Here is a 24,456-nt window from a genome sequence, read left to right as displayed (position 1 = left end):
TTTGTAAGAACTTTCAAATTGCCTTCCAAAGTGGTTGTGCTGTTTTGCATTGCCATCGGCAGTGAATGAGAGTTCCTGTTGCTCCACGTGCTCACGGCTTTTTGGCATTGTCAGTGTTTCAGATTTTAGCCATTCTAAACGGCGTGCAACACTGGTATATCTCATTTCACTTTGCAATTCCCTAATGTCATGCTGTTCAGCCTCCTTCCTATGCTCATTTGCGTGTCTTCCTTGGTGAGGTGTCTGTTCAGATCTTTTGCCCAGTTTTAAATTGGCTTCTTTTCTTATCGTTGAGGTTTAGGCATTCTTTGAGTATTCTGGATGCAAGTCTTTTATCAGATGTGTATTTTGCAAATATTTTCTCCCAGTTTGTGGCTCGTCTTTTCTCCCTCTAACAGTGTCTTTCACAAAGAAGAAATTTAAAATTTTAATGAAATTTAACTTGTCAATTTTTTTCTTTCATGGATTGTGCTTTTGGTGTTGTATCTAAACATTTATGACCAAACCAAAGGTCACATAAATTTTCTCCTGTGTTATCTTTTAGAAGTTTCATGTTTTGAGTTCTAAATTTAGGTCTATGATCTATTTCAAATTAATTTTTGTGAAAAGTTTAAGGTCTTTTGTCTACATTCTTTTTTTAATTTTTAAATTTTAATTTTTTTTTGCATGTGGAAGTCCAGTCATCCCAGCACATCTGTTGAAAAGACTACTCTTTGTCTATTGAATGCCTTTGCTCCTTTGTCAAAGGCCCATTGAGTGTACTTTTGTGAGTCTATTTCTGGGCTCTATATTCTGTTCAATTGGTCTGTTGTTCTAGTCTTTTTGCCAATACCACACTGTCTTCACTACTGTAGCTTTATAGTAAGTTTTGATGTTGGGCACAGTCAGACCCATGATTCTGTTCCTCCTCTTCCATTTTGTGCTGGCTCTTCTGGGACTTTTGTCTTTGCATAAAACTTTCAAATCAGTTCGTTAATATCCAGAAAAATAACTTTGCTGGGATTTTGATTGCGATTGTATCAAATCTATCAAATTGGGAAGAACTGACATCTTGACAATCTTGAATCTTCCTAGCCAAGAACATGGACTATCTTTCCATTTATATTTATCTTCTTTGATGTCCTTATAGTTTTCCTCATATAGATTTTGTACATATTTTGTTAGTTAAACCTAATTACTGTGTTTCTTTTTTTTGTGCTGATGAGTAATACTGTGTCTTTAATTTCAAATTCCATTGTTCATTGCTGTTACACAGGAAAGCACTTGGCTCTTGTAGTTAACCTTGACACCTGCCACCTTGCTATAATTGCTTACAGTTTTTATTAGTTTTACCACGGGTTAAATTATTGTGGCACTAAATACTTTAGCTAGAAATAAAGTGTTTCCAAGTTAACTGCTATTTTGTCAGATACTCTATGTTACTCCATGGTAACTATGGAAAATTTAGGTAAACTATGCCGCAGTGTCTTTGCATGCTAAAGATGTATCCATCTTACAGACTGATGCAAGGACCAAATAAGACTACTATATACGTCAGGTTCTTCGGACGGTGCCTGGAATCGCAGCCCTTAAAAAACACGGTTTCTCAGCTGTCGTGTTGGATACAGCTATTACTTTTGTGCACTGCCGCACATAACCTTCAACAATCAGCGAACCTTAGCTCAGAGGAACAAAGTAATAAAAGCTGAAGAAAAAAGTTGTAACACAAAGAGGGCAGGAGATGAGAAGGGTTAGTGGTAGGGATGTTTCTGAGCCTGTGGGTGGAGAGGATAAGCCAGGGGGTCATGGTGAGTAGGATCACATGGTGGCCGGAAAATCTCTTACGGACAGGTTCTCAGGACTCTCTTCGTGTTGGAGGTGATAGGAACCAAGTGATCCTGAGGGCGCATGCACAGCCGTGATTGGGTGGTACCCGGCCGCTGGGCACGAGCTGTCGGGAGATTTGAAGCAGGTGGGCGGCTCTACAGCCCCCACTCCGGGAGCAGCGCGAGCAGCTGAGCCGCACCCCGTCACGCCCACACCCCGCCCCCGCCCCGTTACCATGGGAACCGGATCACCTGACCGGGCGCCGGGCGCCTGCGCGGGCGGAAGGCGGGGGCAGCCGCTGACGCGCCTGGCGGGCGGGCCTCGGGCGCGCCGCCCTCCTCTCCTCCGGTCTCGGAAGTCCGAGCCAGTGAGCGGCGGCGGCGAGCGGGTCCCTACGGCCTAGGTGAGCAGCCGTGGGGGGCAGAGAGGGACGCGCAGGGGCGTCCCGGGCGCGGGAACAGGGGCGAGGCGGGGGGCCCCGCGCGGCGCCGCGGAGGGCGTCTGGGCCGCGGCGGCGGCACCGTCTCCTTGGTGGGCTCCGCGCCCCTCCCGGCGCCCACCGGGCCGCGGCCGAAGTTTGCGCGTGGCGTTCTCCGCCTTTCGGGGTCCCGACCCCCGGGGGGCGGCCGCGACGGCGGCGGCGGTGGGGGGGGCACGTAGGGGACCGAGCCTGGCGCTCGGCCACCCCTCCGGTCGCGTCCGTCGCGACCCTTTGTGTTCCCCTCGGGTGCGGCCCCCGGAGACGGCGAAGGCCGCGTCCCCGGGCGCTGCTCACCGCCTTCCCGGGGGGCGCCCTCCGACGGCTCGGGCTTGCCGGGAGGAGGGAGGTGTCTGTTCCGGAGCGGGTGGGGGCCGCTGTTGGCTGTGCGCTCGTTTCTGGAGAAGCTGGGGGCAAGCGGGAGACGTTTCCTGCGGGGTGTGCTCCGAAGGAAACATCCCTTGAGGTCTAGTGATTCAGAGCTTTCGTTTCAGGATTTCCTTGTAACGAGAAAGCGGAGGCAGATGGATACGGAGTTTTCCTTTTTCCCAAAATGGAATTATTTAATCATGGGATCTTTTGATGTGTCCAGTTTTTAAAAGAAATTTCTAGGTTTATTTAGCTTGTATATATTATCTGCGTACACATTTACTGCTATTTTTTCCATTAGGTACGTTACCTAGAGAGGACGTGTGGGTTTACCAAACTCGTAACATCCAGGTGTTTCCAAGAAAAAACAATCAATTAAAAAGGAAGATTACGTGGAAAAACAGGCGTAGGCTGATTAGCTTGATCTCAAATGTATACATATGATTAGGTTAAACTGAAACTTGTCCAGTCTTTAGTTTTTCTGTTTGAGATTGAGGGCAAACAGTTAAAATGTGAGTGTTTTTCTCCCCTCCAGTTTTCTCTGTTACCAGCTTAGTTTGATAAACTTTTGTGCTTTATATGATGGGTAAACGTTATAGGTCACGTGGTTTGTGCTACAGAATGAAGATAAGGAAATGGAATGTTCTGTAGGTTCAGGAAGTAGTCATTCTATTATAATCCATATTTAACTTTGTTAGCCTTAAGGTTTAGTTGTGCTTGGGCATTGCAAGAAAGGATAATAAAAGTTATGATCAAAAGAGAAAGAAGTTACCAATAGTTGGTGGTTGAATGTACTGTTCAGTAAAACAGTTCTTTAAATTGTGACTCAACTATTTTTTTTTTCCTGTTTTTGCCGGATTTAGGTGCTTTTTTTAGGAAGAACATGCCAAGAGTTTCTAAAAAGAAAGAGTCCCCCGAACAACTTACATCTAGTAATAGTTACATTAGCAGTTGTTATTTTTTTCCTAATTGCTGCCAACGTTTCTTGTACACTTAGTTCTTGAGGAAGTAAGCAGTTACGTGGCTCAAGCAAAAAAGGGGTATACAATGTGATGTGTTCTTGATTCTCCAGCCAACCGCATTCCTGTAGGAGCCAAATGTTTTATATTTCTTAGGTAATGTCCCAGGGCTATTTTATACCTGTATAAACAAATACGTAAATATATTTCGCCTCTTTTTTTTTTCTTGCAGTAAGATGTACGTAAGCTTTACCGTTTTAGCCACGTTAAAGTGTACAGTTCAGAGGTATTAAATACATCGACGTCTGCAGCATCACCACAGTCCACCCCCGTAACTCTTTCCTTGTAAAGTTGAAACTCTACTCCGGTTAAACAATAACTCCTCATTCTCTCCCCCCCCCCCCCCCCAGCAATCTGGCAACCAACCTTGTTCTTTGTATCTTTATGATTTTGACTAAGTACCTCATATGTGAAATCACAGTATTTGTCTTTTATGTGATTGGCTTATTTTACTTACTGTAACGTCCTCAGAGTTCATTCGTGTTGTGTACATTGCAGAGTTTCCTTCTATTTGAAGGCAGAATAAGGTTCCATCGTGCATCTACATATATACCACATTTTGCTTACACATTCGTCTGTCGATAGTGCTTATCCATGTCATCTGTCGTGGTGGCTTCCACGTTTGAGCAATGGTGAATAATGCTGCTGTGAACGTGGGTGTACGAATATCACCTCAGATCCAGATTTCAGTTCTTTTGGGTATCTACCCCGAGGTGGAATTGTTGGATCATGCAGAATTCTGTTTTTTGAGGAACTGCTGTGCTGTTTTTGTAGTGGCTGTACCATTTTCCACTCCCACCAGCAGTGAGTAAGGGTTCTGCCTATTTTTAAATTGTATTTTTTGGGTTTTTTGGCTATGGAGTTATGAGTTCTTTATTTATTTTGGATATTAATCCCTTTTCAGATACATGATTTGTAAATATTTTCTACCATTTGGTAGGCTGCCTTTTCAACTTACTGTTTCCTTTGCTGTACGGAACGTTTTTAGTTTGATATAGTCCCACTTGTTTATTTTTTGTTGCCTTTGCTTTTGGTGTTAAGTCCAAAAAATCCTTGCCGAGACATACTAAGTAGCCTACCACCAATGTTTCCTTCTAGGAGTTTTATGGTTTCAGGTCTTTTGTTCAAATTTTAACCCATTTTGAGTTGATGATTTGTGCATAGTGTAAGATAGGGGTCTAGTTTTATTCTTTTGCATGTGACTGTCCAGTTTTCCTGGCACCATATTGAGGAGAATGTCCTTTCCTAGTTGTCATGGGCTCCACAGTTAGAGCGTCACTGGGTTTCACCTCTGTGCAGCCAGGACCAGATAATGGTCGGTTACTGTTGTCTTTTTCACAGATGCAGCCCACTATCCGCTTGCTGGTGACGGAGGGGGCTAAATTAGGGTCCTCCTTGGCACCTGAAGCTGCCTTTGGGATGAGCATGTCATATGGGTCCAGTCCCTTCCATGCAGCCATCTTGACTTCCCTTTGCAGCCCAGTTGCCTGCTGTTCATCAGTAGGAACACCTGCGGTCCTGTGGGGGCCCAGGGATACATGCCCCGCTGGCCGCCAGAGCCACGCGGTCTAAGGTGTCTCCTGGGCGGCAGCTCCAAAACCTGGAGCACCTGATGTGATGCACTGTTTTTTTGTTTGTTTGTTTTTGAAGGTCAGTGATGCTTCAAGCCTGAATTTTCATCACCCCAAGATACTTTGGAGAGGGCAACTCAGATTAAACGAGCAAACATTATTTTAACTTAAATAATTATATTTTTAAAAAGGAAGACCAGTTGCAGTGAGTGGTTTGAGAGGAGGAATGAATCAACTGAGAAAATAATGAGTATTGCCATTCCAGGTGGTATTAACTGGAAAACTTTACCAGCATGTTTCCTACCTCATTACTCAGTGTTGCAACTAGAAAGCAGATTAACTAGGTGTCCCGAGACAGCACGTGCAGCATTTGGGTTATGGAGCTCTTTGGTCTGTGCATGTGTTTGAAGACAAAGACAGTTACCCTAACGTTGCCCTGAGAGGGTGAAGGGTCAGATGGAAAACGTGGTACTGAGGCAGGACAGTCAAGTATTTTTTCTTTAGGTGTTCTAGAGAAACCCCGAAACTTCTCCAGACTCTCAGAGACCTCTTAGTAGAAACTGACTTGGGGAGTTATCTTTCCAAGTCCTGGGAGGCATGGGGTGCAGGGACCTTCCATGAGGCATGAAGAGATTCAAGGAGGTTGTAGAGAGCACAGCCGGGGCCAAACCTGGGTTGGGTAAGTGGCGAGCACTGGCTCTTTCCGGGAATTAGACCAGTGAAACAAAGTTGTTACACCAGGAACATCCTGATCAAACTGATCTCAGGAGCCTTGAGAGCTGTAAGCTGTTCCTTCTGACTAGGTCAGCTGAAGGGAAGGTCTAGAAATAGAGCTCTGTCTTTAGTTGGAACCGTTAATAGTGTTTGGTCAGAGTTTTAAGTGAAGGTAAAGTGAGAATTCTCAAGTTGATGTAACGAAATTATTTTCAGAATCCTCTTCAATCTCATTACTGGTCATTCTCAAATTCCAGCCATAACTGAAAGGATTTCAAGAGTAGCTTTGCGATTCTTCAACAAGGGCTGAGAATTTTTGACACTTAGCATTAGGTCAAAGATTTAATTGCACTGTACAAGTGAGTTAATGGAATCCTTCATAAAAATAATACAAGAATTTATTATTCTCCTGGAAAGCTTTAAACAAGGTCATGTTCAAAGTAGCAGACTTGAAAGATAAGAAAATTTGAACTTTTCAATAAAAATTTTAAAGATATCTTGTTTACTGTTATTTTGATAATATCAGGCAAAATATTTGATAAATGTTTAGTTCCTGGTAGGATACACTGTCATGGTAGATAAGTAAAGAATTAAACGTGGGCCTTCAGCTCAAGTAGCAGAGGTAAACATAAGTGAGCCATGACGTAAGGCAGAGCGAAACGGCCGAACTGAGAGAAACGAGTGATGTCAAACTGAGGCTGGCAAAGACGCCCTCCCAGAAGTGGCTCTTGACTAAGATCTTGATAGAAAAGTCCTGGAAGGACATTCCAGGGAGGAGACAAAGCTGTTACAGAGACGAGGAGGCACAGAAGCACGCGACCTGGGTGGGAAATAGCAGGTAGGTTGTGGCTGGAACATTGTGATGTTTGGAAAGAAACTGGATGAAATGAGGCCATGTAAATAGTCTGAAGTAGAATCATTGTGAATCCTTTCTATTTTAGAAGAATGGTGAGAGTTAATTAAGTTCAACATACTTAAACTACATTTTTAATATATATACATGTGTATATGTGTGTGTATATATATAATTTGGGGTAATGTTCATTAGTTTTTTTAATTTTGAAAAGGCCATATTTTTTCTCAGCTTTAGAGTGTTGCTATGAGTGACCTCAGTTGCTCAGGCAACTGCAGTTAATATTTGTTTGAAGAAAAGCTTCTATGGGGAAAAAATTTCGAAAACTGCTTGCTGAGTTTTGAAGTGAACCACTCATCCAGTTCACTTTTCATGAGGAAGGTGGGATCTTGTAGGTGGCCAGTGACGGGACCAGAAATAGAAATAGCATTAGATTACCAGTCAACGTCTGTTCCAGTGAATTTAAAATGACTTTGTTTATGATGTTGATAAAACGGCTGAAAGTTCAAATCAAAATGTGTTTAAGGGCAAAGCTACTAGGGAACTGACCTTTTGAGACAGAAAAGATACTTCACTTTTTCCCCCAGGTTAAAGGGATTAAGCCATATTTGTGCTTTCTCAAGAATTTCCATTTTTTTTCACAAACTTAGGTCCTGTTTTCCTCTTAAAAATACAGAATCGAGCTACTTCTTTCTGTTCAGCATTTTATTGGAGGTTCTACCTCAGTGCAATTAGGCAAGAAAGAGAAATAACATGGCAAAGATTTGAATAGACATTTTTCTGAAGACGATGCACAAACAGCCACTAAGCACATGAAAGGTGCTCAGGTTCGTTAGTCATCGGGAAATGCAAGTCAAAACTGCAGTGAGGTGCCGCTTCCATCTACTGGGGTGGTTGTAATAAGAAAGACTAGAAAGTATGTGCAGCACCATATCGCATAAGGGACTTGAGCAATCATGGATTTTAGTAGAACCATATACTGCAGGACAGCTGTATTGGCCAGGATATGGAGAAATTGGAACCCTCTCTCACAGGTGCTGGTGGGAAAGTGGAATGGTTCAGTCACTCCAGAAACCAGTTCAGTTCCTCAAAAAGGTAAACAGTCACCATATGACCTGGCAGTCCTACTCTTAGCTGTATACCAAGAGAATTAAACGTACACGTTTACACAGAAAGTTGGATATAAATACTCACTAGCATTATTAGCAGCATCACTCATAATAGTCAAGAAGTGTAAAACCAGCCAAAATGTCATGGACTGATGAGTGGATACCCAAAATGTGGCATGGCATATCCGTACAGTGGAGTGTTACTCAGCCAGAAAAGGGAATGAAGTGCTGGTCACGCTACAACGTGGATGAATCGGGGAAGCACTGTATTAGGTGGGAGAAACTAGACACCAAAGGCTGCGTGTTCTTTGATCCCAATTGAATGTCTGGGACAGCAGATTGAGAGGCAGAAAGTAGCTTCCATACTTGCCCGGAGCTGGAGGGAGAGGAGGATGGGTAGGCGTGGAGTTTCTTTTTAGGGTGACGGAAATATTTTAATATTAGATGGTAGGGACAGTTGCACTACATTTTTTTTAAAAATTCAATTTGCTTTAAATATGTTGAACTTAACTCTTAATGTACTAAAACTATTGAATTGTATGCTTTAAAAGAGTGAATTTTGTGCTATGTGAAGTACATCAATTAAAAAAACTTATTTAGCATGCAACCAAGAGACAGAAACCATATAGTAATTTGAACAGTGAAAATTTAATGTATGGAATTACTAACTATAACATGATTGAAGAACAGGGATCAGCTAGTAAGAAGTAAAGAGATCTTTAATGAATACAGGAAAAGCAGATTTATTAAGTACCTGCTAACCTCAGGACTGAGACAGAGTGCCTCGGAAGAGGCTGTCCTCTCCTGCGTCTGGGGTCCAGGCTCTGTGGGGGAGAGTGCAGCCATCACTCAGTGGGCGGTGGAGTTGCTGAGATGCCAAGCTGACCGGAAATTCTCTCTTTGGGGTACTTGGGAAGGCCTGCCACAGGGAGTGCTGCACCTTGGAACTCGCTGCAAGCCACACGAAGGGACGGTAGGGAAAGCTGCTCACTGGCCGATGCCTTGCGGGTGCCACCGTGCTAAGGTGCGAGAGAGGCAGATGCCGCGGGAGCCTGGCTGGAGTCTGGAGCTGGGAAGACCAAGCCCTTCCTCCTGCAGCGTGCCCCTAGCTGCTGCTACTGACAGAGCTTGGTATCTTGCCAGCTGGCCAAAGAGCAGTATTTAAAGGGCCCATCTCCACTTTCACAGAGCAGCCACTCACGGGTGGATTTTGATTGTGAAGGGAATAAATTGATAGCTGAAGAACCTGTGTCAGACCTGTGCCAATTTACAGTATGTTCTGTTACGGTGTATTCTAAGGAAAATGTTCATCTCAAAATAGCTAAACAAAATTTCAGAGTATATATCCCTGTAACACTTTTAGAGAATTTTGTTTTAAATTTGTACAAAAAGCAACTCATGATCACTAAAAATCATTGAACATATAGAAGTGTTTAAAATATAAACATTTCCCTCTAATCCCTCAGTCCCTTACCGTCTATTTCACTCATGGCTCCTGCAGATCTAACTGTTGCGAACAATTGGTGTGTGTGGTTTTTTCTGTATACACAGCTGTGTAATATGTGTGTGTATTTGTATTTTTTCCTAATAATAGAGGTATTATATGTAGATAACACGCACGAGCTATTGTGGATTTTTGTTTGAAGGATATAATACTCGCTCAGTTGCCAAGCACTTGTGTAGGTTGGTAAGTCACATAATTGTTCTCTTTGATTTTCCTAAACTTTAGAAATGAAGGGACTTTTACTAAGGGAAGTTTAAAATCTATAATGGATATAGTTTGATCATAGAAGTAAGGGAGGGAGAGGTAGTCTGGTAACCATTCATCAGCCAACAATTTTTAGTATAGCTGGATGGTCATATTTTTCCATGTGTTTTGCCATTTAAGTGTCTCTTTTGTTAAACATTTATGCATGTTTATGTGTGTGTTGCTGGCTACACATGCTATTTAAATTTCAATGAAATTTGAGTCAGAAATTTTTTGTTTTTTTTCTTTAGAAAAATCCTGCAAAAATGTCTCTGTACCCGTCTCTTGAAGACCTGAAGGTAGACAAGGTGTTCCAGGTATGTGTAAGATGTTTAAGTGCCTTTTTCCACGTGCTCTGCCATGCATTTTGGTTATAGGTGGACTGAAGCATGAAACTGCCAAATAGCAGATGTATTTGCTCATTTTTACACTTCATAAACTTCTTTTCACTTTTTTCTAACTGAATAGTTAGTTAGAAAAGCTAGAGATTCTTCTTCATTTCACTGTGAACTAATGGGCACGGGATATTATTTCTTTGAAACTGGACTTAAATTCTTCAAAGATAACTTGATTTTTATGACTAAGGTTTAAATTAATTTTTAAGCTGGTAAAATACACTCCAACTTCTCAGATGTTCATTGTCTTATTTAAAATACGTACATTGTTCTTTTGGGTCTTAAGGTATGACCAGTCTTTAAAATAATTCTTTGCTTTCTCAGAAGTAAAAATTGTAGGAACAGGGGAGTGTGTGCTGCTTTTAGAAAAGTAGGCATGGAAAGAACACTGAAAGTGCAGTGCTTAATTTCCTTTGAGATGTAAGCAGCAGATGTGTCACGTGTTCCTGCTCTGAACGGCTGTTAGAGAATGCAGCATTTCTAATTTCACTGAGTCAGAAATGGAGTGAGTGTAGTCCTTTATGTAAGTATTACTTCTGAAGACAGATGCTTCTGCTTAAGAGGAAAGTCTGGGATTGGGATAAATTCTTGCTGCTTTATAAACTTTTTAATTATTTTTAACTGGAGATAATTCATAGTATTTAATGAACTCATGTTGTTTCCAGTTTACTTCCAACTTGACCTCTTATAAACTCATTTTTTTCTGCTGCTGTTCATTCTTTTCATTTGACAAGGTAAATCAAACTTGTTAATATGTCTTTACTCCTAAAATCTTTTTGATACGATACATGTGATGAAATTCTTCTTGAATTCTTTAGTGCTTCAAAGCTTCTTACCCTAAAGATCATTTTACTTGAGGCCTTGGCCTCAATTTACTGTGAGATTTACTTCTTAATTATTTAAAGAGCACAAAAAGTTTGTTATAAACTTGTGAGAAAGTCTTAACCAACCTCAAGAATACAAGTGTTTTTTAGGCAAAATGTTGGCCCTTTTAGGATGGAAAAACCCAGCAAAAATAGTAACAAATGTGTAGCTGAAATTGTTAACCTTGTAGCAGTTATTGGATAAATGGGGGGGAGGTGATAATGAACACATACTTCCCATCATAGGTCCCCTATGGATATTGGTTGGTGATCTGTAACATCCCTGACATCTGTTCAGCTGCCAAGGCTTTGATGCCTCACAGTTTTAAGTGGTCTGTTCAGTCATCTCGAATCTCTCTCACTTTTCTTCAGTATTGTGTCATTCTCATATGGTTTTTATTTCCACTAAGTTTATTTGAACAGGTGCACTTTCTTTTTAAAAAGCTTTTACTTGAACTCCTTAGCCTTCAGGAATAACAATTAAGCCATTAGTATGACATCAGAGCGCACTAAGTGATAAGGGTTTGCAGAAGGGTCTGGAACAATGGCTAATTTCTTTTTCATCCTTTTTTGTTAGCTTTTTATGGAATTAAACTTTAAATTAACCATAGACTTTTAGCAGGGGTTTTTGATTTTGAAAACAGAAAAAGAAGGAAACAGTTGATATTGAAAGATGCTGGGGTGGAACGTGAAGAGGGCTGCGACCTGTATCAGGCTGACCTCTTTAAGGGGGAGCAGATTATATGAGTATTTCCCATATACCCATTGGAAGACTTTGTATGTTCTGAGCAGAAAGCTGGCTGCCTGGAGACGAGCAATGAGTAAGGAGCAGGAAACATGGGTTTTAAATCTCACTGGATTTTATAATAACCTAACCTAGCCAGTAAAGTCTTGGGCTGTTTTTGTTTTTTTTTCCCTTTCTGTGGTAGGTGGTACTTGAGTTTATTTATTTTTTTTCAAGATGCCCCTGTAAAAGTAGTAGTTACTCATTTTCTAGTTTTCTGCTCTTTTACACCACAGCAGAACTAAACTGCAGCGGTGAGCTGGTAGTTCATTCAGCCTCATACAGTCCCTGGACCTCTCTCCCCATTAGGAATTTTTAATGGGAGCCTGTGGCTGCCATATCTACACAAAAGAAGCTTTTAAGAAACAGCAATTTCCTCAGTTTCCTATTAGAGTGAGCAGAGGCTCACACTGGTGGCTCCAGGAGATGGTGTCTCCACGTGCTTTCTGTAATGGCAGGAACAATGCTCTGGTAGTAATTTGTGTGATCCTTGGAACACCCTCCCCCCACTTTTTTTTTTTTTTTTTTTTTTTTTACTAGTTTGAGATTTCAAGGAAGGGTGAAATAACTTGCTACATTTAATGGCTTATAATCCTTAAACCCTTGTACTTCCCTTGTAGTTCTTTTATTTTTACTACAGATTATATAATAATTATGTAACTTTGTTTGCAGAGAGCTTTTTGTATATGTTCTTACTTAAGTATTCCTTGGATAGGAGCAATAGCAGTGAATGAAAGAACAGAAAGTAATGAAACAATGTGAAAAAGAATCAGTTTCTTAAAATTAGTAAATTTTGTTTTTCAGAGCTGCTTTAGGTTCATAGCAAAATTGAATGGAAGGTAGTTTCCATCTGAGTGACCCCCGTGCGCCACTCCCCCACGCCCCGATGCAGCGCACACGGTGCACGTCCTCCCCACTCGCAGCGTCCCCACCGGAGTGCTGCACTTAGAGCTGCCACACCAGGTCCACGGTTACGATAGGGTTCTCTCCCGTGGTGTTCGCTCTGCTGGTTTGGACAAATGTATGGTGACATGTGGCCACTGTTGTAGTGTCGTGTAGAATACTTCCACTGTCCTCACGGTCCTCTGCTCTGTCTCTCTCTCCTTCCCCACTAATTCATGGCAACCACTGATCTAAACTGTCTCCATAGTTTTGCCTTTTCTAGGATGTCTCGTAGAGTTGTACAGTATTTAGCCTTTTCAGAATGGTTTCTTTCACTTAGTAATACGTGTCTCAGGTTCCTCCGTGTCTTTCCATGGCTGAGTATCCCATTTCTTTTTAGTGCTGAACAGTATTTTTTTCTTAGAGATTATCCAAGAAGTAATCCACTGGCTACTAGCTCCTATTAGCTGAGAGTTGGTGAAAGAATATTCAAAATTCAACATACTTTAAGTTTGTGGGTATACTTAAAATTATAAAGATTTTCATGCTGCATTTAATTTCAGTTTAGATTGTGACAAATTATGACACAATAAATATTAAAGAATGACTCGGTGACAAGCATATCAGAACATTTACAGTCCGAATGAGTAAAGTACTTTTTGTGCTCCTGTAGGCTTTCCTGATTGAAATTAAGCTTCCGTCTCTCCAGGCATCTTCAGGACTTCTTTTAGCATTAACGTCAGGGCTAGGCTGAGGTACAGGTATAAGCTCCATCACTTAATTGACATATTGCTGATTAAGTGAAAAAAGGTATTAGAGGTGGATCGTACACCTGACCGCCCCCTAGTGACATATGCTCTCTTAGAAAGTCAGATGTCTCTGTAAAGGAAAGAGGAGCGCCATCAGTGGCACACTGAGCTCGGCGCGGGCTGGGAAGGCTGCCCGGAGAGGAGTTCCTGGCAGATACGAGTATCTTGGTTAATGTGCGCGTTGTCAAAGTTTCGGCAACTTTAACAGTTACAAATTACATTACTTTACCATCGTTTTTAGTAAGTGATAAGGTATGTGTTTTGCACACTTTGTAATATTTTTGTGTTTAGTATAACGACCCCTTCTTATACTTGCTAAAATGTAGATGGTCTCAGTGGGATGTGCTAAAATGGCAAAATAAATATTAGCAACTTAGTAAGTATTTAAATTTTTAGGTGTTCTTCTGATGTATGACTTTATGTAAATACGGTTGAGCTTTTTTCTTATGTAAATAAGATATTTTAAATTAGACTAATTAGCAACATAATAATGAAAATGTAAAATGTGTGATCACCCATTTTATAATGCATTTTGAAAATACTAATCTGCAGTAGCACAATGAAATATAAGGTTATAAGGTATGTAGATCGGTGCCTAGTCAGGTTTTAAATGACAGCATTAAATGTTTATAATATGAAATATATTTTTGATTTGTGGATTTTCTTTGAAACATATTGCTGAAGTGTTTAAAATTAAAATTTCTTGAAAAGAACTAGTGTTTTTGAATAAAACTAGGTTTAATTTATACATTTTGTAAGTTTAAGTATCTGTATAGCATTGTTAGAATTGTTTTCTCTTTTTCAGGCTCAAACTGCCTTTTCTGCAAACCCTGCCAACCCAGCAATTTTGTCTGAGGCTTCGGCTCCCATCTCTCAGGATGGAAGTAGGTTTATCCTTTGGCTTCATTCTCCTTGAACAGAGATACTTGCTGAAATAAGGAATCCCAAGATTTTCTTTTAACATGCAGTGTAAAATTGGTGATTAAAGCTTTAGTGGTAAGAAGGAGAAATGTTTATTTCAAAAAATACCCCTTTAATCAAGAAAGTGAACTGTGAATATGAAGGTGTGTTTTGTAGCTTAATGAAAACTGAGTTACTTAAATTTTCAGTCCTCCTTAACTTATGAGTGATTCATTTATGAAAAAATTGAGCTTCCTGAACTGTCCTCTGTCTTTGCAGGGGTGGGAGGTTGGTTAGAGTGGAAATTTCCAACCACCTCCTTTTGAGGGAGCGTCCTAAATCCTGAAGTCTCCACCTTTGTGCTCCGTATCCTCTCTGTCCCTTACTGCTATGTCCGTAGGGGTTCCGGACAGAACCCCTGTTTGTAGATAATAAATAATATAACGTAAAATACAAAAGGAGTGTTAAGTAGGTTTTTATGGCGTGCCATCTTATGACTATAACATTGTTTCTTTTAGAAAATGCATTTTAAGTCACAAAGCATATGAAAACGAGCTTTTGGAAGAAGTATTTTACTACTCAGTTAAATACTGTTAATATTTAAATACACTGTTTCCAAGATTTCATTGGTATGTGGTTAACATTCTTAAAATGATATGCCACTGAATAAATTTACAAGCTTTGACCGCTTTCTTGTAGCGCAGAAGAATCACCTTCCTAGCCGGGCTTGCTGAATGAGTTACAAAGCAGCTGGCGTGACGGTGTAGGCTTTGGTCGATTGTTCTGAACTGGGGAGTCAGGAGTGTGCTTACAAAATTCCTCATCAAATAGGTGTATTTTAAGAAAAAGGAAAGATAAGATAATTTATTTGGAAAAATTATTTCTACTCTTAAATTTTTAGAAATCTGAGGTTTCAGTTCAAATGTCTTCATATTTTACTTTCACCTTTAACTTTTCCTGTATTTTTCATTTCTGTCATTTCAGAGATGGGATGGGATTTTCTAAATTGCTAATTTAAATTCATCCTAGATTTTATAAATTAAGTGTAATTTTTTAAACACAAATAGAAGTCCATAATAACAGTTTTTACTTTGAATATTCTACCAATTTTTTTTTTCTTTCTTCATTCATTCATTTATATTAGATCTCTATCCTAAACTGTATCCTGAGCTCTCTCAGTACATGGGCCTGAGTTTAAATGAAGAAGAAATACGTGCAAATATGGGCATGGTCCCTGGAGCACCAGTTCAGGGGGTATGTATGGTGTAATTAACTTTGAATTATATAAAATCATACCTTACAGAGAGATACAAGCTAAGTCCTCTTTGTGACTAACTCAAAGATTTCTAATTTCAGCATTGACCTCTTCTCAGGAATTTTAAACTGCCTTGTGGATATCACTTCTTACATAGTCTACTTCCTTCTGTGCTGTTACTGGTTTTTTAATCTATTAGAAGTTAATGACTCATATGCCTCTGACTAGTCCATTCTTCTTTGTCCTCTGCCATTGGTCAGTTACTAAGACCTAGTGATTTTGTTCCTAGTCTTCATGTTATCTATTCCAGTCCTGTTATAGTCCTCCCTATTCAGTTTCTGTCCTTCTAACCTAGGTCATTGTAGTATCTCTTATTTTTCCTCTAGTAGCGTCTTACATCCAGCAGCACTCAACTGCTGGTAGATGCATCATTCTCAAGTACAGGTCTGTCATATCTTGTTTTTGCTTATAATCTTGTAACATTCTGAAGTCTCAATCTCCTTGTCACGAGACCCCAGATTCTCAGCTTCAATATAATGTATCTCAGTTGTTAATACTATTGCTGTAAGACCACAGTACTTTGTAGCGCTTGTTATAATTACAGTTAAGTGCTTAACTTCCTGAGGACAGGCTCCATGTATGTGTTGTTGCCATGATGCCAGTGCTTCATGCAGTACCTGGCATTTATTTATTCACCAGATAGTAATTGAAAACTTGCTTATTACATCAATCAGGGTCTAGTTGGGACAACAGAAGTCACACTAGATAGTTCAGTAGAGATAACTTAAGAAATCAGAGAGTTTGAAGAATTTGAAAAAGCAAAAGTGGAGCACAGATGCAATTGCAGAAAGTAGCTGCTTCTCCTAGGACCGGGGTTACACAGGGCGCAGGGTGGAGTTATCAGAGCCAAGCGGCTTAGTGGAAGAGCCCCGTGAGCTGGGCCTCTGACTCGGGACCTCCAGTACCTCTGAGGGGTTGCAGTGAGGCTGGTTCTGGGAGTAAAGTCCAGAGTATGGAATCAAGTGCTGGCAGCAGGGTTAAGGGCTGGGCCCTGGCAGCGCGGACGGGAACCGGAAGCGGACAGGAAGGAGCGAACACTGGTCCCTCCTCCACACCTCAGTCTCCCTCTGGTGCCTCCTGTGGCGGATGCTTGCTAAGCAGCCCACGGACCGAGGAAAGTGAGTGTAACTCGCATAGTCAGAGCCCCAGCACCCCCAAGCAGAGTCTGGGAGGGTGAGTCTGACAGAAGGTATCTCAGCACCTGGCGCTGCCTTCTCCTTGGACTGCTCGGTCTGTCCACATGCTTCCTTACAGTTTACAGCTTCCCCGGTAACAACTTCATGGTTTCCCCTTAAAAGATGCGATTCTTTGGTTGAGGAAAGGGTCCACTTAAAACAATAAGCCAGTTTGGGTCAAGAAAACTGACAAGAGGAACTTGAAACATAGTGCCTGGCAGAGTCCCTAGTAGAGCTGTCCTGGGGCAGCCGGTCTGTCCATGCAGTGGGCTGATCCGTAGGTGTTTGTCAGAGTGGACGCGAAGTGATGCCGACTGTCCTGTGTGAGCCGGCACTCCCACAACATGCACACGCCGTCCACACAGCGGCTGGGAGGTCAGAAGGTGGCCCCTTTTATAGAAACTCTGAAGGGTAAGTAGGTTGTTAAAGATCAGGCCATATGAAAGAACACTCTGGAAGATGATGCGTGAGCTTCAGAAGTATGATACGGCCTTTATAACGTCCACAGTAGTCTGTTTGAGTTGAAGACAAGCCAAAGTACACATGGAACAAATGTCTGAATTCATAGGGTGACAGAGAGTCACTGAGTTCTGGAGAGGATATGTCGGGAATAGGTTAGTTGAAGAATCAGTGTAAACAAACAGGGTCATTTCTGCAAAAATCAAACTTTCTCTGAAGGAAATAATTTACAGATTACTTTTTGGGAAACCACAGCTGAATATATTCGAATAAATGAATGTTTCTAAATATTGACACATTGTGTATGTTTCTCACAGCAGTTGGTAGCAAGACCTTCCAGTATGAACTATATGGTGGCTCCTATAACTGGTAATGATGCTGGAATCCGTAGAGCAGAAATTAAGCAAGGGATTCGTGAAGTCATTTTGTGTAAGGATCAAGATGGAAAAATTGGGCTCAGGCTTAAATCAATAGATAACGTAAGTATTTTTAATATTTATTTGAATTTGTCTAGTTTATAGGATCTTGAGTGATAAATGTTGGAATCATTTAAAATGTAAATGCTTTAATTAATTATAATGGTACATCCATAATCAAGACTATTTTAAGTCTGCTAACTTAAATTTTTCCACTTGGAGATGCCCTATTCTAAAGAGGCAGAGTTGGGACTCCAGCATTGCCTTCAATGAATTTTTTTTTCTATTTTTTGCACTCTTTTCCTGGAATAAAGCTCACTGGTCTGCATGTATCATAATACAGTTTATACCAGTAGAATTCTGGCACTGAAATAGGGCAACACGTGGACGTTAAGACTGGCCAGTGAGGCTCGGTGGTCTTGTGTGTTTTTAAATTAAACGAAGCCCGTCTGCTAGTGATATGGCTTTGCAGGTTTATCATCTCCGTCCTTCAGGTTGAATTTAATAGGGCATTTTCTAGGCGACAGTGACTTTCCAAGTAGGGCGGCCGTTACTTTACAGTTACTTTACTTCTTTCCTTAACCAGACTGAAGAAATTAAACTGGGACTCCTTGAGGGCACATTTAGGATCGTTCAGGACGTGCTGAGTCTTTACCCCGATCTGTGGTTTTACATGTTCCTTTACAGGATTTCTTTTCAGTCTTGAGGTCTTGTTAGCTCAGTGTGTCCAGCCTTTGCACGTAGAAAATGATGACGTGGAAAATGGCGGAGGCTGATCCTGGCAGGAAGCCCCAGCGCCCCCTGCCTCCCCAGAGGGCTGAGGGAGTCTTGTCTTTGCACACTCGTGGCTCATGCAAGACACATCAGGGTGCTGCTCTGGGAAGCTCTGACTTCACTGCTCTCCCTTCCTCTTCAGTGCCTGGAGTGTATGCCGCTCCTCTGCCGGGTGTCTTTGCTGCTTCAGCTCTCTCCCAAGGAGAGAGACAAGGCACTCTTCACAGCCCTGTCCCCCGGAGCAGCTGCGCTCATAGTGGGTCTGTCCACGTGGCCAAAGCTCATGGGTCCCACCACTTCGCAGGGTGCCACCCAGTTTCCAGGTACCGCCCTGGAGCACAGGCCATGACAGCGTGTCACCCAGCTTACGGCGGTGGGAGGGTCCAGCCTTGTAGACGCGGTCACGCCGTGCAAGGCTCAGTCTTCCTTTATGCTTGTGCAGATGTGTCCTGTTCAGTGTCCCAGGTGGGAGTTTATGTGAGAATATCCACGTGGGGCTAGTTCTTAGCTAATTGTTCCTGAGTTTTTTGTATTTCCCTCATAGCAGATTCTGTTAGGAACTGGAGTGGTGTTGAATGGGCCTACCTTTATAGGCTGTTAAATCTAATCTTACTGATTGTGCATAATTTAGCAAGTGGGTGAAGGACTTCTTCATTTCAAAAGGTAGAGTTATGACCTTAAACTATCACTTTTTTAAACAGTAAAATGAAATTTCTAACTTTCCTCCTGAATAATGCCTATGTGCTGATACCTGTTTGGTTTCTGTCAGACTCACAGCAGCTTTTATTACACGTTTATTACAGCAGTCCTGCTTTCTTTCTGTAATAGTCTCTTTATTCCAAGATGGGGAGGGGATGGTTGAGGTTGGTCAGGTGGTTCATGATTTGAGGTAGAAAATAACCACAGAGCTCTTTTTTACCTATTCTTAGGGTATTGCATTGATAAAATTTTTAATTTCTTTCTTGGGAGCAATGACACACACATTCACTTAATTTTTCTTTTTTTCTTTTTAATTACTAGGGTACCTTCCTAACCTGAAGAGTTGGTTCCTAATTTTCCAGCATTTTAAAACATGTAACAGTGGTAAATGGTTATTGTCTTGTTCTCTAGGGTGTATTTGTTCAGCTGGTCCAGGCCAATTCTCCAGCCTCGCTGGTTGGTCTGAGATTCGGGGACCAGGTGCTCCAGATCAACGGGGAGAACTGTGCAGGCTGGAGCTCAGACAGGGCACACAAGGTGCTCCGACAGGCCTTCGGAGAGAAGGTGACCATGACCATTCGTGACAGGTGAGCCGACGGAACAGTTCAAAGGGAAAGTCAAGACTCATTTTCCATTTTCTTGGCTCTTAAGAGGCTATGAATAAAGTGTTTTGTTGCAGAAAATGATCAAATGTTACTGGTTAGCCATTTATAGTCTTGCAGTTGTGTGGTATAGAGTCTTCTTACATAACTTGACTTCTTTTAGAAACAGCATTCTGGTTTTGCATACACCTTATTTCAGAGCTTACAGAAACTCGTCCTCTAAGAAGTTACTTTCCTGTCTTAATCCATTTCTCTAGAAAAGAGAGAAGAACATTGGACAAGTAACCAAGCAGCAGGGCGTCTCGGGCCGCACTGTCCAGTTTCCTGCTCAGGGTGGGGGCGCGGTGCCTGGGCCCCTGCAGAACTCCTGTGGGGTCTCCGGGTTCAGAAAACCCAGCCTGGCCTTCGGGTGGTGCGGCTCTGGTGGTCAGGGTGGGAGGACGGAACGTTTTCTTCAGCCTGTGGCTCGTTTATTACTGAGACTTTGAGCGCGTGTAGTATCAGCCCGCCCCTGCCTGGCCTCACAGGTGTTGAGGGTGGACCTTATCACATTGTTAGCTTTGGGGTTTTTGTTTGTCTCAGTTAAGGTTGTTTTATCTACTTTTGTGTTTCTGCTCCTCTCACATGGTAGGTATTTAGTAAACATTTTGTCGACGAATGCCATTTTTGCTTTGTATCTAAGGAAAATTTCAAAGAATAACCTGTACCAGCAGGAAGATAGACTGTTCTGAATTTTATCACGTGAAACTCATATTTTGTTGTAAAGTCCGTGCGGTAACACGGCAGCGGAGTTGTGGGGAGTCAGCAGGTGTGGCCGGCGGGATGGCCATCCTTGTAAAGTGCCTTCCTCCTGAAGGGGCTGAGGACTTCCATCTCCCTGGGTCTGTGGTTCTAAAATACAGCAGAAACGCCCTCTATAAAGTTTTCAAACTTAAGATGTGAAAAATTCTATAAAGGTTTAAAATATTTCCCAGGAATAGTTTAAGCTCAGGAAATACTAAAAAGTTAATAAAAGATAAAAATTCATCTTAATATTGATTTTTGTTCAAACCCATCTCATTCTTGAAGTTAAGTAACAGCGAATACTGTAAAGGAAGAGCACGAAGCAGGGTCTTAAGTCTTTGATACTTGAAAGAAGAAAATCTTAGGCAAACGATGGAGAGGATTTTTTAAAAATCTTTTATGCTAAGATGTTCTATGAATGTATAAAATCAGAGCTAAGTTGTACTAATACCTGCTAAGTTGCTCTTATTCAAAACGTAATGTAACAAAGTATCCAGTATGGCAGGTTAGAAATCCATTAAAACGTCTGCCTTGGAATTGAGTCTTTCCTTGACCCCACTACGTTCGCAGGCCCTTTGAACGGACAGTCACCATGCATAAGGACAGCACTGGGCACGTCGGCTTTATCTTCAAAAACGGGAAGATAACGTCTATCGTGAAAGACAGTTCTGCAGCCAGAAACGGGCTTCTCACGGAACACAACGTCTGCGAGGTCAACGGGCAGAACGTCATCGGGCTGAAGGTGGGGAGCAGAGCGCGGCCTGGCCTGCTGTGGCTGCAGCTCGTTTTCATCGTTCTGTTCTGAAGGTTCTGAAGGAGCTGTTGGGCCGCCAAACTGTGGTCTCTCGTTATAACGAGGGGGCTGTGTCTGTGCAGCCCCTCCCATGAGTTCTGCAGAGGCCTGAGCACTGAGGGTGCTGACAACATTCTGAATGAGTGATCGCTTTTTTCAGTCTAGGAGTTGTAGGAAATGAGTAATAGTTTATGCTCATATTAGTGTTTCATTTTCAGTTTATTCCCTCCACAAATTCCTAAATAGGGCTACTTTGAGGTCTAAAGGTCTTCGTTAGGACCTGCTTATCTCATAAGCTTTGGTTAAGAACACGCAGTTAGCCGAGGGGCTGTGGCAGCACTGTACGTGGGGAAATGTTTAATCTTCGGTAACAACAAGGCCGCCTGCACACAGATACACTCAGCTCAGCTTCCTTAGCAGTTTTGTTACTACCGATCAAATTGTGATTCTGTTGAATTAAAACTTGGAAAGGAAAACTAGAACTTACTAAGTTCCAAAGGTCAGGATTTTGGAAGAGGACATACATGGTTCTTTACCAAGAATAACTTAGTTTTATATTTAATAAAGCCTCAGTGGAATTCATTTTCATATGTTTTCAACAGGACTCTCAAATTGCAGACATACTGTCGACAGCTGGGAATGTAGTTACCATTACCATCATGCCTGCTTTTATCTTTGAACACATTATTAAACGGTAAGTAGGCGGTGCTTCATCTTGATGCTGCACTCAGGTGACTTCACGTAAGCACTGCGCTTTGTTTTTTTTTGCCTAATGGATGACGCTGGCATTATGTAGAAATTTGAAGTGAATTACTTAAATCAGAGGAGTCAGTTGGTAAGGATGACCCCTCACAACCCCTCAAGTCTGCAGTAAAATCCACCAATAGGAAGAGGGTCCATGAGCAGAGGGGGCAGGTGCTCATTCCAGTTTTCAGTGACATGCGGTGCTCTGCCCTGCCCGCAGCTAGTCTGCTCGGTAGACACCGACTCGCGGCTCATGAGGGAGAATGCTTGCACGTGGGGTGTTTGGGGAGCTGTTCTGGTTCTCGAGCATCTCGGGGCAGGTGGAGCTGGGGGTGGGCTGTGTGTCCCCGGGAACTGGGGGTTGGAAAGCCTGGGAGGGAGATGAGGACAGGGGCAGCCAGGGCCCCTACTCTAGAGCCTTGACATTCTGTTTTGGTGAAGTTCAGAATCTACTTTGCTTGTGGAAGTAAAACTTAAAGGATTAAAAACCACCACCTGTAATATAATTTTTGTTTCAGCTTCTGGGTAAAATCAGCTGGCTGCTTTTCCAGGGTGGGTGGTGGGAGGGGGGAGTTATCAGAACTAACCATGTAAGAGCTCACTTTTCTTAAACCAGTGATGAGGCCTCCCCACCCCCCACACTCCCTCCAATTAGTAACAGCGTTGTCATTTTGTTTTAAATTGGCCATCATACAAGGGTACAAGGACTCACCTGTACCCTGTCTGACTTTACCAGCCAGGATTCAGATAGTCTGTCACACTGGGTATTTGCAAACAGCTAGCTTACCCGAGACCCTCAGATCTAAATTCCTCAAAGAAAAACCTTCCCCCAGCCTCCCACTCGAAGCTGGCAGGTGCTGAGTTTGAGCTGGAGTGTTCCTGGCTCAGTGCAGCACGTAGTAACGGACTCTCCTGCAGGATGGCCCCGAGCATCATGAAGAGCCTGATGGACCACACCATCCCTGAGGTGTAAGGGTCACGGCACAGCGGCGCTCGCGCGACGTCTCCAGTTTACTTCCTGGACAACTTAACTTCACATTATGCACACGAAGCTTTCTAGGAGCCAGAGAGCACATGCTGCATGAGGACCTCCTGTCTTACAGTAGGGCTGGGAATCTTGCCGCTTGATCCGGTATCTTGTTCAGACTTCAAGATAGTTGTAGCCTTATCCTGGTTTTAGAGATGTGAAAACTTTGAAGATTTACTGACTTTCGTAGACTAGTGTCTTTACTGGAAGCCTGTGCTGAGGATGACCAATGCAGGCCCAGCTCTGTGTTAGAACCAATCATCTTTACCTTAGGAGCGAGTAGTGCTGTTCACGTGACTTCAGTTCTGTGGAACACCTGCATTTTTACTGCGTTACCATAGCACATTTAGAATGATTACCTTTTTTTTTTTTCTTTTAGTTGTGTGTGTAAAACACCAGTTAAGAATCACTGGTTTCATTCCAGGTCAGCATTATACAGTGTTTGTAAGCTTGCAAGAGAGTGTGTTGATTATCATTAAATTTTAACTACCTTCACTTAATATGCTTGAACTGTCGCCTTAACTACGTTAAGCATTTAGAATAAAAGCCAAAATGTAACTATTGCTGCCTTTCTGAAGCCCACGTGCAGCTCTGCGTTCCACTGAGATGCACACGTGCCCCGCGCAGCGCACCGGGGACTTCCTAGCCGTTGTGTAATGCACACTTCTTCCTTCTAAGAGTTACTGCTATCACTTTCTGAGAAATGAATCACCATGTATTTAATGTAAAAAGTCTTGTACTAAATGGACAAACTTTGATTTCCTTTTTTCATTAGTAGATTAAGTGGGATAGTACCTGATTGTTGCAGTTCCATGTAACCTGTGACCGAGCTGCTTTGGGCTGGTCTTAAGAGTGTTTTCCTGGTAATTTGTTCCATTTCCTGACTCCTCCCTGCAAACAGAATGACAGTGACACTGTATCCTGATTTTTCCCCTTCTTTTTGGTTTATGCCTATTCTATTTTAATTAAAAATGTATAAATTTCAATTTTAGTCTGTCTATTATTGCACCTTTGGGAACATTAGGCCTAGGGTAGCCGCCTGCCCGGAGCCTGAGGAAAGCCCCCTGTATTGACAGGGTCTGCGTGTCGGGAGGGGGCGTCTCCAGCTGTGAGGCCAGACGACCAGGCTGAACGCTGGGCCTTCCGACTCCCCCTGACGACAGCCAGGCCCGCTAATGTTTAACATCTAAGATGCACCAGTGTGTCTGCAGAGCACAGAAAAATTTTAAATCACAGTTTCTGTGGTTCAGAGGCTGAATGTAAAAGAGTCTCAGTGCTGTTGCTTCACAGCTTACCTTACCGGGAATACGGAAAAGCCAGTCAAAAGCAGGGCTTCAGTTTACCTCCCTTCTCCCGGGACTTGGGTCTGA

The 24,456-nt window shown here is 42.3% G+C and overlaps 1 protein-coding gene across 2 annotated transcripts; it reads left to right on the top strand.

Moving 5' to 3' along the window:
- Window positions 1–2,074: 2,074 nt before the first annotated feature.
- SDCBP (syndecan binding protein) lies at window positions 2,075–24,072 on the top strand. 2 transcript variants are annotated; one of them, XM_032470100.1, is made up of 9 exons: window positions 2,075–2,209; window positions 9,918–9,983; window positions 14,205–14,283; window positions 15,444–15,553; window positions 17,569–17,727; window positions 19,549–19,724; window positions 21,093–21,264; window positions 21,918–22,009; window positions 22,978–24,072. In XM_032470100.1, the coding sequence occupies exons 2-9, from the start codon at window positions 9,933–9,935 to the stop codon at window positions 23,030–23,032; spliced, it is 894 nt and encodes a 297-aa protein (XP_032325991.1). In that variant the 5' UTR covers window positions 2,075–2,209; window positions 9,918–9,932; the 3' UTR covers window positions 23,033–24,072. The 2 variants fall into 2 exon arrangements, with proteins under 2 accessions (XP_032325991.1, XP_032325990.1); XM_032470099.1 differs by having other exon boundaries at window positions 2,078–2,209; window positions 17,566–17,727.
- Window positions 24,073–24,456: the final 384 nt, after the last annotated feature.

Source organism: Camelus ferus, chromosome 29, assembly GCF_009834535.1.
Source record: "Camelus ferus isolate YT-003-E chromosome 29, BCGSAC_Cfer_1.0, whole genome shotgun sequence".
Lineage (NCBI taxonomy): Eukaryota > Metazoa > Chordata > Mammalia > Artiodactyla > Camelidae > Camelus > Camelus ferus.
Note: the sequence above shows the minus strand (reverse complement) of the source record. Positions and strands in the feature narration are given on the sequence as shown.